The sequence below is a fragment of the Eurypyga helias genome, unplaced genomic scaffold, assembly GCF_000690775.1.
Source record: "Eurypyga helias isolate BGI_N326 unplaced genomic scaffold, ASM69077v1 scaffold17116, whole genome shotgun sequence".
Taxonomy (NCBI): Eukaryota; Metazoa; Chordata; class Aves; order Eurypygiformes; family Eurypygidae; genus Eurypyga; species Eurypyga helias.
Genome location: NW_010258707.1, coordinates 1 through 16,259, shown reverse-complemented (window position 1 = coordinate 16,259; position 16,259 = coordinate 1). Strand labels below are relative to the sequence as shown.

General features: G+C 39.3%; 1 protein-coding gene across 1 annotated transcript in view; it reads right to left on the bottom strand.

The window, feature by feature from the left end:
- The window catches only part of CBFB (core-binding factor, beta subunit), a gene marked incomplete at its 5' end in the record, with an annotated part of 37,005 nt that extends 25,058 nt beyond the window's left edge, over positions 1-11,947 (bottom strand). The window contains one exon of the mRNA XM_010154456.1: positions 11,831-11,947. Coding sequence (XP_010152758.1) covers positions 11,831-11,947 — 117 coding nt within the window. The remainder of the gene's footprint in view (positions 1-11,830) is intronic.
- Positions 11,948-16,259: the final 4,312 nt, after the last annotated feature.

Here is a 16,259-nt window from a genome sequence, read left to right as displayed (position 1 = left end):
TTTCCCAAACAGCTGTACATGGATGACCAAACTGTGGCTTTCAAGATGAACACAGATGCAAGTTTCTCAGGGGTGGCACCTATGTCACCACTGTATCACAGCAGGGCCTTGCTGGCGCAGGAGGGGCTGACAGCCGGGACGGTGCTGGTCAGGGCAGCGGGGTGCATGCAGAAGGCAGAGCAGACCCTGCACTGCCCAGCACCATCACTCCTCTGCCTGTGACCTGTTCCCATAGCTCTTCCTCTCTGTGATCACATCAAGATGTTTCACCTGCAACTTCAGACTATGGAAATAATTTGGTAAGAGGCTGGTAAGATCAGGAATGACCAGGCCTACTATAGGGCATGAAAAAGCCCATTTCCACATTTAGTTTTCCACTTTCTTCTACAATACCTGCACATCATAACATCCACCCAAAACCCAAACAAATAAACCAAAAAACAACCACCCAGGCATTAGTTTCTACAGACCACAAAAAGAATTTAGGGGAAAAAAGCTTAACATTCAAAATGAAATAGGGATGCTCTATTTCATCAGCTATGACACAGGTCGATTCCTCAAGCAAAACCAGAAACACTAAACAAACAGTATGCTTGCTAAGAGACTCAATTTAGACTGTTAACGCTTTAAAAAAATGGAAGAAGAGAGTTGTAAATGCAGCCTTTCATACTAGTGTGTTTTAAGATCACAAAAAGCAGTGGGAAAAACAAACTCGTCAGCTGCGAGACAAAATCTTGAAGAAAAGAATTTGCTGAAATACAGAATATCCCATGAATTGCTAACAGCTTGTACTAGAATTTTAATAGCAGCAAGTAAAGGATAGCTGAGCACAGGGCTAACCAATTTAACTATTATTTGCAGGGGGTTGTTGCACATAAGCAGTTAAAATTGTTGTTAAAGATTTTAAACCCCTGTATTTTCCACCCATTATAATAATATATCCCTCGCTGATGTTGTTTCTGCCTACTGGAGCTTAAGGCAAATTTAAAGTTTTAAGTTTTATTTTCTCATGAACTTTTTAATTTAGTCTGACCTTTAGCGAAATATTGTGCCTGCCAGGTTGAGGAGTCAGAGGAATGCTTTTTTTTGTTCATACAAGTTTTAGACTCTCAAATGCATTTCCCCCCACCCTCTATGGAAACCTATGAATCTATACATGACTACATACACATGCTAATGTCAAAGGTGATTCCAGATACAGCTTGAAATATTAGCTTAAGGCCTTCCACAGCCGAGGGGATGGGGGGAAATCTCAAAAAACTTGTGCCATAAGTTCCATTCAAGCACACCAACAACACAAATCTCATTTAGCTCTCTAATTATAAGCAGAAGGTGCTTGAATAACAAGTGATAGCATTCCCTTAGTGTATTCCCTCAGGAAAGAGTAAGATTCTCAACTGGAAAACCATCTCAGAAAATACTTGCTACAATTTTCAACTTCATAGCAAAACCTGATGGTCCAGTATTAATGTACTTCAGCCAGCTTTTAAGTACACTTACATAAAATCACTTGCTTTTACTACAAATAAAACTAAACTTTCAGAAAATACCCACGTAGATAAAATTCAGATGCAGCACAAACCATTTTTATAATTCTGCGTAGAAAACAAATCCATGTATGGGCTCACATTAAAAATGTCTTTGTAAGTAATATCAGAGCAGCAAGAAACCCTCTCCCAGCACGCTTGCTCTATTACTGAAATACTACAGTGATGCTTTTTGGTTTGGTTTCTCAAACTTCAAAAAGAACAGCAGAAATATCTTCCTCACTTTAAGGGAGAGACAATTTACAAGTCACTTTCAGAAAACCTGATACTTTTAATATTTTTTTGGTTGTCGTTTGCTGGGTTTTTTCCCTGTGTAGTTAGCTCAAACTATGTAATCATGACTCCTTTCCCAAAGCACATCAGTCTTTCATTAAATTATGCAGGTTACTATTTCAGTTAACTAAAAAACAAGCCTATAACTAAGAACAGATATGAAGCATTCAGGATGTCAGAACAAACGTGATTAAAATCTGTGGAGACTACAGCATTTTATTCCTGCACTAAGACCACTGGTCAGTACTTACGCTTACAAGTCAGAAAAATACTAAAATGCTACTGCACAGAAAATACACTTGTCATGTAGTAATGAAGTCTGCAGACCCAAAATATTGTAACTGCTGGACCATGCAGGAAATATACACTACATTTGACCAAAATCACCAAAACAAGATTAACACAAAGCAAAAAAGTAAGCGGCTTCTTGGTTCTGCAGCATCACTACAAGAAGGTCTAATGCCTCCCACCATGAAATGTGTTCTCATGCTCAGACTCACTACAACGGCTTCAGAAAAAAGACAAACCCAACCCCATAGCTGGAACCGAAAATCAACAAAAAAGCAGTGAGCAGAATAAGGATCATCTAAAAGGCAAATACGGGCCAGGGTTTTCCCCTGTGAAGCTTTACAGGGTCTTTTATCAGTACATCTTTACCACTGGATTCTACAAGAGAAGGATGGCTGGATTTTAAATTTACTCTCCCAAAAGAGCATGCATTAAAAAAGACCCAATTTTTCATACAACATTTGAAATGATTAATGTTTTTCAGCAAAGTATTGCTAGGAGATGGCTGCAAGTATGCACACATGCAACCAAAATGCTTATGCTCACAAACCCAGTTAACTAAGAGGGACATGCACTGTTTTCTGCCACGTTGACAGAACATATTTTCCAGACGGAAATTTCAAAATTGGTTGGGAAATTAGTTCTTTTCAAGCTTTCAGAAAACAGCTTAGCAAAAAGCGGTTGTAACTAGAAACTCCAATAGAGGGTTAGAAAACGAGGGTTATGTAAAACGCATCATTTACACACCATGCTACCTGTGCGCAAATAAAAAGCCTATTAAACCTGTATTGTTTAACTGAAAATTTGAAATATGTAATGCAAGTACGCTTAACTAAAAGGTACGTGATTTGGACAACACGGGCAAGCAACTAATAAAAACCATCCAAGAACCAACCTGAGCAGGAAAGGGACAAGAAAAATTTGCCTCTTCTGCCCTTTGGCTTTTATTTCATTCTTCAGCACTTTGACAGCCTCACCCTTTCCCCTTAAGCAGGATCCAAGTCTGGAAAAACTGCACAAACACTTATTCAACAAGTAGTACTGCACCAAGCCTTAAAATAAAGCAAGTAATTTTTTCAGCTTTTACATACCCAAACAACTACTTGGCTTTCATCACCCAATAGGTTTTCCTAGTGTCACAGTTATTCTGTAGAAAACTATAAGCTTCTGAAGGGAAACATCATTAGCCATAGCTGTGAATTTTCTTTAACTGAGTAATTAGCACTTTCAGGTATGTTTAATATCAAGCTCTCCAAACATGAAAATCTTGAAAGAAAGTCAACATAAAGATAGTGAATAATATACATACAGTTTCAGCTAGCCAAAAACGCAACAGGAATTCTCCTAACACAAGGCCAGGAAAGGACAGAACCAAGTCTGTCTAATCTGTGAGAAGCGGGGAAACATTTAAATTCTTATGCACTCTTTATTCTCATTCCCTATAAACCACCTACAGAATCATTTTCTTGAAGTTTAAAAAAATTTAGAGCTGACATGAGCTGTACTTCTTCAAAAGTCTGATTCTCAAGTTCCAGGTATCAGAATAGAGCTTAAAAAAAATTCATACTGCTTCTCTGAATGCTTTGTCAGGAAAGTACCACCCTGCACGTTTCAAGAACAGCCTGTTGCAAGACCTTCTGAGGTGATTCAAAACAACGGTTTTCTGGTTTCCTGCATCAAAAATCCTGACAGTTTTCCGCAACACACACCCACCAGGTTACCAGGTTGTGCAATCACATTGCAGGGTACTGTACTCTCATTCTCCTCGTTGGAAGCATCTGGACATGAGATGGTTGCCCACTGCCCCTCTATCCAAATGAAAATGCTTGCCCTCAATATATTAAAAAATAAAAAAAACCCCAAAGCCACACACACCAGAGCAAAAAGCATGCAAGCTTTATAAAGAAATCCCCAAGCACTCTTTAATAACATGAGAAAAGTACACTATTATAGCTGTTTTACTCTGTCTGGATGCCTTCCTGCCTTAGTTTTCCTATTCTTTAGGCTTGTTATTAGCTTTCCAAAAAGTCCAATATTGCTTTTACTGAAGAATGTAAGCTTTTCCTTTTTAAATTTTTTTTTTTTAAAGGAATACATTGGCTGAAAAGAAGATTAAAAATTTCTTCTTGTCACCTCTGATCTGTTTTGTCAAACAATGCTGGCTACTCCTCAACTGCTGGCAAGAGGTATTTTATCAGGACATAAAAACTCCCATCAAGTCTTCCACAGCTGCCTTCTTCCCTAGATTTCAGACCCAAAACATAATTGAAGTATCCAACATACACCACTCTGTCCTCGGTCACTATTTCAATAGAAAACTGACTTTTAATGACCCTTACCGTAAAAATTATGCCAGGTTTAAAGAACTCTTTCTGTCACCTTCCATAGGTTTTACCATCTACATTTATACTGAAATGAACAGATCAATCAAGCTGAAGACCCACAACATAAAGCTGCTGTCTGCAACTGTTTAGGCAAAGTATCTTAAATACAGAAAGAAGGCAGAACTCCTGCACAGACTTTTCAAGTACCTACAGCGTGGATCTCATATGCAAGTCCAGATATTACTGTAACAGAAATTATACAGACTTTCTGTTTAGAGAAAACAGCTGCAACATCAGCTATTCCCCCCAAAAAAAATCCTTTCATTAGCACTCATTCTTGGAATAGAAGTCTTGCGCAACACTCCTCATTTTTTTCTGTATTATTGTCACAGTAAATATTTTACCAGGCCAACTTGTTAAACATCAAATATGCAATTATGCAAGCTAATTAGCTTATTTCATTACTTGTACTTTGGACAATAAAGCTTGAAGAAACATTTCAGTAACTTCCAGAAAAATGACAGTTTCTTGCAGCAAATGTTTCATCATCTTATTGAATTTTCTTTGTGAAAAATTACTTAATACTTCATATTTAAAGAAAGAAAACAGACACCCTCCAACAGCAATGCTCTTCCTTTTCTCATTCATTTATAAGAAGAGCAGAGAAGCATAATGTTAACAACTTTGCTTAGTAAGTGGAGACTGATATGCAAACAAGAGGATTCAACAATCCAAACGTCTGGATTTCTTCCAGTATCCATGCTGCAGAGAGCTCAAGTACTACTTTAATCCACACAGCACTCATCTGTCCTTGTGTATAGCTGGTTCCCAAATGCAACATTTAACTCACGAACTCTGGTTTTGTTCCTCTTCTGGGAAACTTCAGGATGACGTTATCAGTAAATCTGAAGCCTTGTCTATACAGCTCTAATGGGTACCTTTAGACCACTGGGAAAAGTTCAAGGTAATATATAAAATACGACTGAATGCTTCTACAACATGTAATAAAAGCTAACCAAATGCAGGTTTACTGATGGCAGATATCAGGAACTACAGAAAGGGTTGATAGGTAGGTATCACCCACAGCACAGCTGTGCTGCAAGTACTGCTCATAAGCACTTTTACAAAATCACATCGTCACTGTGCGCACCGTAACGCGTGAACAAGGCTGTGTGCAGTAACAAAAGTGTTTGGAAGATGAGGAGAGCAAAAGGATTAAGAGGAAAAGGCTGTGGGTACTTGTCACATGAGAGATGCCTGGTGTGACTCATGCTACAGTGGCAGAGGGCACCCTATGATAAATCACTCTTCAGGAACAACTGTCCAAATCTCAGCCAGCGGATGCTTGCCAGCACAGGACAACACGTACCTAACAAGCTATGAGCTCCAAAGACTTCTCCTCCCGAAACTCGAGTTCCTAACTGTTTACAGCGTATAAACTGGATGCAAAGAGACGCATCTCCAAATTCTGAGGGCAAATGAGTAAGCAAAGATACATTATGACTACCTGGCTTCTAATGGAGTTTAAATTAAATAGCTCTCCTCTATGCAAGAGCAGGTCATAACCAATAGCACCTCAAAGAGTCCTGGCAAAATAACAAAAGGTTTCACCCTGCTCTAAAGTAAAAATAGTAAAGGAGCATAAACAGAGACATGACATGTTCAGGGGAAAAAAAAAAAAGGAAAAAAGAAACTGAGCAGTTTCTGCTAAATAAAAGACTCTTCAGCACAAACAATAATAAAATCTAGACTCAGAAGCATCTATAGAAAACTACTATTTTACCCAAACCATGCAGATGATCCTGGATGGAAAATGATCAAGGGGACCATCCAGGAAAGTGAATTCTTCTCATGTACTAAGCCTCTGCAGGACTCCCACCACACAACTGCAAGAAGAAATGAGCCAGGCTGGGTACAAACTGGATACAGCACCAAACGCGCGTATCTGCCATCAGAATAACCGCACGCTTACTTCCTCGTTTAAAGCTTACAGAGAAAGCCTGAGAAAGATAAAAAGGAATGACAGTGATGTGGGCTTCATCAGGGCAACACCACTTCCCTTGGGTGAAGGGAAGGAAAAGCACCTCAAAGGGCCCGAGCACACAGCCAGCTCAGCAGCTGACGTGCCGTCACTGACCACCGGCTGCTGAGCAGAGGAATCTCTCCCACTTACCGCAGGGTTGTGGGGTCATCGGACAGACCCAAGCAGGAAAAGCAGCAGTTCCTCAAGGGTGCTCAGGAAAAGCACCAGCCCTGAGGACAGGCAACAGTTAGATCTTCCCTGCTCCACACTCCTGAAGTAAATTAAAACCAAGCCAGAGGAATTCTGTAACATTCTGCTAGTACAAAGGGAGAGAACAGCAGATGAGCAGGGTAAAAATCTCACCCCAAAATGTCATTATCCTAACTCACCAGCGCATTAAGGGACTAATCTAAAAATCACTCAAGGACTGTACAGAGCTATGCCATGAACCTCAGTCGAGTTCAGATCTGTAAACAACAAGACTGTTCTGCAACAGAAAGTGCTCATGAGCAGGACAGCTCCCGGGAAACTCCATGCCCTCACACCTTAAGAGACGATCCGACGGTGAATACATATGGCACCACATAAAAAAACGTAGCAAGTGTCAACCTTTAAGTTACACGTTACATGCCCACATGCCTCCGCCACGTACAAACAGCTCTGTGAACTTTGGTTCTGTGATGCCCAACACTTTGGGGTTTTAGTGCTTTTAACAGACCTTCACAGTAATACATGAAGGAGCATTACGTTACTACAGACAAACAAAAGGAGGAAGTCTTGATAACTGCTAACACCATGTGCATCTCATGGCTGAGATGGCTTGTCCTATGTGGTGGCACACCTCAGTATAATCTTTAAGTAATATTACGGATCTAGCATACTTCTTTTTCCCCCTAAATCCCTAACATCAGGCATCTTTTCCCACTGATAGGGAAAAAAGTTATACCCAAATACTTTCTGTCCAGAGGCTCAGCGGATTGCAGGGAACTGCTCACTGCGAGAACAATTTAGGTGGTGACAATGGAAAAACCCCAAATAGTGCTGTACGGAAAATACAGGAACTTAAGGAATATAGCACTAAGGTGAGGGTAAAATGAGAGCTGAAACTATAAATCAGTTTCCCAGGCACCCTTACTGATTTTTTAAAAGTAAGGGTACCTAAAGAAAAAAAAAAAAAAAGAGCAAGCTGCTACTCCAGCTTTGAATGAATTAATGTTTCATCTAAATTTCTTCAGAAAGTGGTGGGACCAAGGAAAGTAAAACTTCTGATTCAGTACAGGTTAGCACCAACACGCAGATACTTCTCATCAACTAAGCCTTCACTTTCCAAGCAAATTTCACTGGGTACACTGTGATCTTGTCTTTGACTGGAAATTGCATTTGCCCAGAAAACAGAGCAGCCAATACACCATCCCAATAATCTGAAATGTTACTGCTCAAGTCAAAAAAGAAAAAGTTGTCCTCAAATCAAGTCCTAGCTATCAAATCTCTAGTGAGAAAAAAAGAGGACAAGTGCTGTTGGGCTGCCATTTAAATATAGGTTTTGATCAGATACAGCACCTTTCTTTATTCATTACATTTCTGTAATCGCTGTAATGTCTGCAGCACAGAGACTTCAAGGCTTTTGGATTCATCCAAGCACTTAATATCAACTAATAGCCAAATAAAGTATCCTAGAGGACAGAATAAAACTGCACGAGTAGAAACCCAGCATCATCAGGAAGAAAACTGAAGTCCAGTAATCTTTAGTTACAGCTAGAACAAAGTTAATGGTCTAGGGAGTAGAAATCCTAGCGACACCACACATGTGGCATACCAGGCACTCTGATTCACTTTAAATGACATCTGATGTGCTCTCCGCCAGAGCTGCGGAGTTCACTGCCCATTACACTGACATAAGCCTGTGCTGAAGATGCTGGTTTACGAGCAGCTGCCGCTGAACAGCAGACAGGAAGTTAAGCTGCATTAGAAACGAGCTGGAGAATAGCATTATAAAGGGGAGGGGAAGTAAAACAACTTCACACACTTCATCAGGGTAGTAACCAGTATTTAAACAATAAAAAAGACTACCTGAGAACTAATGTTCCTTCAGGTAAGAAAGGCCAGAGCTATATAAACATCTCAAACAACAAGTGAAAACGGGGGATGTTTTATCTTACTATAAGAAGTATACAAAATGAATCATGCAAAGCAAATTGATCCCACTGCTCTTAACAATTTCAATAGAATTAAGAGTTTAAGAAGCACTGAAGTCCACACACACATAGTTGAGCCTGGAGTTCATATGGTATCAGTATAAAACAGAAGTAAAAATTAAAAGAACTTCATTAAGCATAATAAAACTAGTCCACGTAATTAACGATACCAGAGAATGAAGCCAAAAATAAAGCTCTTAATTTCATTCCTGGGTTCAACTATGTGAGATTTCAGGCAATATATTATGCTACTACATTGCCTGCCTCTGAATTTCTTAATATCTATTCATTGATCCTTTAAAAAAAAATTCCAAACAAACATAACCCACCAAAACTGTGGACATTAGGTGACAACACAAAGGACCAGGAAAACTTGGTGTGGTTTGGATATCCAGAAAGAGGACATGGACTGAATTTGACGCATCCCCCATATCCCCACAATGACAATGAAATACAATGTTTATCGTTTTTACAATCTAGGGACCTATTTTTAGTGCTACTTTCTCTTTCGCTAAGACAAAGCTGAAAAATTGCTCAAACACACAATTCAATTTGCTACAGGTCAAAACCAGCACAAAATGTTAAAACCCTCTCAAAAAAAAAAAAAAAATTAAGCTTGAGTTTAAAAATGAGTAGAAACATTAAGTGAACACTCAGCTATCCAATTCTTGAATTAATGAAGACAGGGTATCCACGAGAGCCCTACCCACCCATCGTGAGCATCCGCTGCATCAAATTAAAAGGCAAATCAAGCACAGGAAAAACCCCTCAGTTATAGAAATACAAGAATGAAAACCCTCGAACCTATGAAGTAGATAGTCACAGAACCCTGTCACATGGATTCACAAGGGTGTTGCTCCTTCTAAAATTTTATCATTTAAGAAGCAACTCCTGCAGATGTTGCACTGGTAGCTTTGTCAATCTCTGTACAAAACTGCTCAGGCACAGTAGTGACAAACTTCAACTCTGGATAAACTATTTTGGGCCATCGTTTCCTTAGCCAAACACTGAAGCAGAATTCCAGAATAAAAATATTCTAGTGTTGGTAAGTTTATCTACATTCTAGATCTCAAACCAATGCCTAAAATAATAATTAACTGACAGCTCCCCCCATAGCCTTTTTTTATTCACATAATTAAAAACATGCCTTGCTGGCTTAAATCCAGCGATGAACAAACACACATTATGCACTGCCTCAAGAATCAGAGCTCATAAAACAATGTTGCACAGAGCTACAAAAATCACATGGTGTTAAGAGACTGTTGAAGCCTATGAAAGAAATTCTTAATAAAACCAAACAACGAAGATCTACAGAGGACAAAAATCTCAGACAATTCATGTGAAACACTGCACTGTTCCTGTTGATAACGTAAGAAACGCTCTCTTATTCTGCCTACTCCTCCTCTGAAGCTATGGGAGTGGCTTACTTTCAGACAAGTTTAATTCTGTGCAGAACAAGCCTGCGTTCGCATGTGATTTACACTAGCAAAGTTGGATTACAACGGTGAATTTGCGATTCGTACAAACTACAGCAGAACACTACTCCCATTTATTAGTTAGTCCACCTTTAGCCTCATTCAGGTGAATTCTTCTAAACATTTTAGTGAAGCACTCCAGAATTTACTGTAAACACACATAAAACAGGGAGTGGCGCTCATTAACGAGGCCCACGTTCTATTTTAATACGCAGCGTATCTACCACGCTTTTACATGATTAAGCCAACACAAGAAAATCGATGAAGTAGTTCAGTACTTTAAGAATTCATTCAGAGAAAACAAAGTTAAAAAAAATCATAGGAGTAAATAAAATTAGTTTTGAACTGGCAAGAAGAGAGACTTCAGTCTTCTTACACATTACAAGAAGAATTCCTCATTCAATTGTGAGCCAGAATCAATATTTTTCAATAAGAGCCAGATTCAATTCAGTTTCCTTAGCAAAGCACTCAGTACCCAGCATAGCCAAATTCACTCCTTCTCCCCCAGTCTGTCAAATTTCTGCAAGCCTCACAGGACTAAATGGAAAACAACTTTTTCCAAAAAAACTCATTAACTTGAATTCCAAATACTGTATCTGCCCTCAGGAATTTTTGTTTTCCCTTCCAATCAAGTTTTCCCACTATGGGAAATATTTATCTTCCACCTAGCAGCATTTAAAAGACCCAATGTGCCATTAAACGTGAATATGCTTCAAGTATTTCCTCCAGCCTGGTAGGTTTGGTAGTATTAGCTGTTACTTGTTAGAAGAGTGGGCAGAAAAAAAAAACAGGTAAAAGCAAGAATTTTGTAGTCTATTAAAAATCTTTTAAAAAATATATAGAAATTAGCCTGGAACAGAAAGGCTGTGGGGGCTTAAGTGCTGGTCCAAACCTACAGAAGTCTGAAGAGAGTCTCCTATTGAATTCAGTAATCTTTGGATCAGTCCCAAAGCATCTACAGTAACACAGATAAGAGACAGCTTCTACACCTTAAAGGTATGTTTTTCCTGTAAAACAAAACCAGCTGTAAGTGATTTCAGGCACTTTATTCTGATGAGACAAAACAAGGTTTCTGACTTCAAATCTAACTAACACAGCTTCACAGTAACCATCACCGTCATTAGGGAATTCTAGCTTTCGATATCTGTCTATGGGACAACCACCTCAGAAAAAAAAAAAATATTCAGAAATCAATTCCGAAAGCGACGCTTCTTCTGTATTACTGCTCACCGTGAAACTGAGAAAGAAAAGCTTCATTCCACCAAGCAGCACACTGAATGCTTGCTGTATCAACTGGCAACCTAAGACCCAATGAAGTAACCTCTTCCAAGTGCAAAGTTTCTTTAGTCTACCACAACTCATCAGCCAAAGTCAAATTTCTGAGCCACTTTAGAAGCACCTACTCAACACTAAATTTAAATTGTTCCTCAAGATTTTTATTATAGCATGACAGCGGAAATAAAGTTCTGTTCTGCAAAATACTAGAATGCCATCAGTACTGCCCATGCGCTCCCCTCCAGAAGCATCAACATGCTTTAAGACAAGGCAATACCAGATTTTATCCTACCAGCTTTCAGCTTTACCTGCACACACACGCACCGAGATGTGAAGTATTAGTAACTCTGCATCACACATGCTGTCCATACTAATAAGATCATAAGCACAACATAAAAATTTACTTCAGTGGCAACGATTTCCTTCTTACCTTGCCTCCTTCTCTTTCAAAGTCGACATATTCCCGGGTCGGTGTCTGTCGCTGCTCCCCCTGCCAGCTGGCCGGAAAAAACTGGAGAGACAGATTGGTTCCTGTGGCCACAAAAGCCTTTTAGAAAAATCAATACAAACAGGATCAGGGAGCAAGACATTACATAAATTATGCAGGCAGTCATTTATTTTTACATCAGTTTATGTCTTAAGCCAGGCAGCATAGAGAATACTTAAAGTCAAAAACATGCACTCATCATTTTTCTTAAGTATTAAGTTACAAACATCTGATTCCATTTTGACAACATTTGCCATTGGCTGCTTCGGATATAAAATACAACATGGGATCAATATTTCTTTCAAATCAGTTTTGCTGACATTAGAATCTGTCCTTTCAGTTCCGTCTGGATACCCTGCACCAACTTAGTACCTGCAACATTAAAAATTGCCCATGCTTTTTAAAGAGCTGGCACAGCTCTAAAAGAAGTACTGCTAAAGGAAAAGGAACTCCTGAGACCTGCTACTAGGGACAACTCCTTCGGAAAGAAAAGGACTCCTTCCCTTTCACAATCTACTTGTACCTAGATAAACACTTATCTGAGCAGAAACGTAAATATGCCTGTTTTCTCATCTACAGGCAAGCAGCATCAATAGACAGCTCAATCAAACTTCACAGGACGAAATCCTCTGGCCACATTAAGACACCAGTGAAACCCAAATCTACAGATGCTGTGTGAGAATAGGCAACCGTAGGAATTCTTCTCAGCTGCAGCCCTTTGTAAAACCACTGAAAAGACTGACTTAGCCATACTAGAAAAAGCATACATTGCTGTCACATAAATATCTATGGTTTCAAATGAAAATAAGATTCATTTTTCTTTATAAACTCGCTGTATTTATTTGTGTATCTCCTCAACGCCAAGCCACGAAGACTATCTCAGTTTCTAGATGTGAAATTAAAAAAATGATTTTTGCAAGTAGAAGTGGGATTCGCAGTATTTATACCTTTCTCTGGTGCCCTGAGTATGTCCTGTAAGCATGCAAATACTTAAACATGTTCCCAGAATATAACTCTATTCAAAATCCCAGGGTTAAGCGTAATTTGTTGCAATCAAATAGCTGTATTGATTACCATGATCACTCAGATTTAAATGGTCATTAATCCAGAATAGAGGTTTTCTTAAAAGCTATACAAACAGTACTCTACTAGTTGGAATTTCCTGACAAACAGATTCCTTTCAAGCAATCCAGAATTCAGCAACTTCATCGTATAACTGTACTGCTACCTATGACACAATAGCTCTACGTGGTATTTGAGATAGTTCCGGTCATGTACTGCAACGCTGCCTGTCACACGATTAATACCTCCCATTTTGAAAGTAGAAGTGCTTTGTCTTGACTTTTTCCTCTCTGCCGAGGCAGAGTAATACTCTGACATCAAGTTCCATTCCAGACTATCCTTAAAAGCAATTTTTTTTTTTTTTAAATCTCCTGTAAAGCACATTTTCAATGTCATTAAAATTGACAAATCGATCCTACTAATACTGGGGGGAGGAGGTATTGTATCAGTACATTAATATCTGTTTGCCCTACAATACGCAAAGGCAAATACTTCAGCGGGGATACACTTGCACAAATAAGCATCAAAACTGCGAGGGCTGCAGACCGTCAGTATCAGCAGCTTGTATTATCCCTCTGCTTTTCTAAGTGATTCTATTTACGTATCAACACAAAACCAGAATGATACCTATCTCCAAATATTTTTGACTCTTAAGTCACCACCACTTTAGCCTGTTCAAGATCAACCTTCCCAGCTCTGAGCATCTTTAGCATATATGTGGTTTATACTCCTTAATTTATACACTTGAAATGCCAAGGAGCAAGATCTTGGAGTGTAAACCAGCTGACCGCTGCAGCCCTCCGGACCGCTCCAGTTTCTGCAGGCCCCAAGGATACTGGGTCACAAGTACTTGCTTTCTGGGAGACCGCGCGAGACAGCTAAGTGCCCATGCCTCCCCGCCAACTTGTGCTAGAGGGCCATGAAAAACCACAGGAACTGTATCAGAGAAAAGAAAAAAAATGAAATAATACAAACTCCCACATCCTCATGGTGCCATAGAGGCCACATTTAAACCATAGCCTGTTTAAAAAGCTATGTAGATATTTATTCTCTGGATTTCCGAAGCCTGTTCCCTCCCTTTAAACAGAAAAAAACATCCAATTAAAATACATGCTTCTCAAATCAAAATCATAGGTCAATACTGAAAAACTCAAGAACAGTCTCGTTAGTAACCACACCGAACCCAACAATTTTCTTCTAGTAACAAGCATATTAAAAACCCACTAGTGTGGTCTTAAACTTGAAAGTAAGAAAATGTTAATTTTCTATGCAGAGCCTTTTAAAGGCTCAGTCTGAAATGCTATTGTACACATATGCCTCAAATTTTGCAAAAAGCTTATCAGGTAGTACAAGGGTGATCTGACCCCCATGTAGGCATCGTAAATACAAGTACTTGCCAAACAACAGGGTTGTTAGGAAGTCTCCCAAACCAAACTGAACACGTAGGCTTATTTTCAAGTTATCAAAGCAATACCAGTAAGCCCAAAATCTTATTTAATATTTCACAGTTACTTTCTCAGTAATATTAGCAATTATTTTCCTTTTTCAATCAAGAGTTGTATGACAGAAGTACCCCACAACCTACTGCCAGTTCTACATAAAATCCCTGAGCTGTTCTCTGGGGTTTTTTTGCCTGCTTAAAAATATGTAAGGTCATTTGCAAAGGCTCCCTTTGGAGATAAAAGAATAAATCCTTGATGTCTGGAAAAACATTCAAGACTAAAAAAAAAGTAAAATTGCTAGCTCTTTTTAACATCAGTCATTACACACACTACATTTCTAAATAAACCTGACTACTTGTGCCCTGTTCATAAAACAAAACCAGATGTTTCAGAACAAGAAATTCAGACGCTGCTTTATAATTAAGTAGAAATAAAAATACGCAGAACAGGCATCACTGGTTGCTTCCAAGGGATGAAGTTCTGGCAGAGAAAGACAGCAGCAGACTTAGAATTACAAAGGTGAAGCTACAGTGATTTCCCCTTTATATAAATAACTGCATAGGCTGCATCTGAAAGCTTGTTCATCAGCTACATGTCTTTTTTTTTTTTTTAGGGAAGGACTCAGGTATACTATGCACTTTCACCTGTTCAGGAACTTCAAATAGTAGCAAACTACGTTTTCCTTTCCTGCCCATTGTTTCCCTGATGACTTTTTAAAGCAAACAAGCACGCACAATGAAAAGTGAATGTATAAAAAAAAAAAAAATATAAATATAGTGAAGTTGAGAGACTCATTAGAGGAGGCCTCTCCCAAAATATTACAGGTTCTAAGACCACAGATTACAAGCAGGGATAAGATTCAGCTAAAATAAAGTTACGCAGTAAAAGATAACCATGTACTTGACTGCCTATCCTTTCACTCCCAAATGCAAATAAGATCAGTTGCAGTAAATGGTATTAATTTATATTTGGATGAACGTAAGAATAATGTCACTGTGCACAAGAACAATTTAATTGTGGAGTGGCTAGCAATATCTACACCATGTGAAATTAAAGCTTCAGCGTAAATCAAACTTGGTGAAAGTAGGCGTTATTTTCTGTGGGAAGGGAATTTTTACTTTGTGTTTCATTGTAGGAGAGATGAAAAAGAGGTTTCTTGTGCATTTTAGGAACAGCAAAGAGTTAAGAATCTAACAACAATGCTATGAGGTACTGATTCCTGTGAAGGAACACACAGCAGAAATCAAACCAGGAAATAACTAGTCAGTTTGTGACTACTCCGAGCCATACTTCATCTCACTTCTTAATTCAGAAGAGTAGTCTGTAACTAACCTTAATGACAAAAATGGGGCTGAAGTTGGCAGTTTCAAAGCCCAATTTTAAATTTTAAAAGCATTTGATGTACTTGTGAACAAATTCAAAACAGCTCATTTGAGACTTCGGGTTCGTGTCTTTGGAACAATTTTACTCGTTTCTGAAAGCCAGTTTCCAAAAAAAAAAAAAAAAAAAGAGGGGAGAGGAAAAAAAAGCCGAATACTGAAATAAGCAGTTTGCACTGGCAACACGTGCCGAGGGAAGGAAGTACAGCCAGTTCGCTCTCGGGTGGCTCTGGAAGCTCCGGAGATGTTCCTCACCTCCCATCACCTCCCTTTAACCCCAGCGCTCAAGTCAAAGCTTTCACCGCTCCAGCGAGCCGACGCGTTTTAGCGAAAGCACACTCTCCTCGAGGGGAAGTCGCTGTTGCCTTTTAACGAAAGGCTCCCTTCCCTCGGCGTCTGAAGGGCGGCAGATGCGATTTTTCTCCTCCGGGAACACTTCCCCGCGCGGCCGCCCGGACCCGACCGACGCCGCGCACCGTCCCGGCCGCT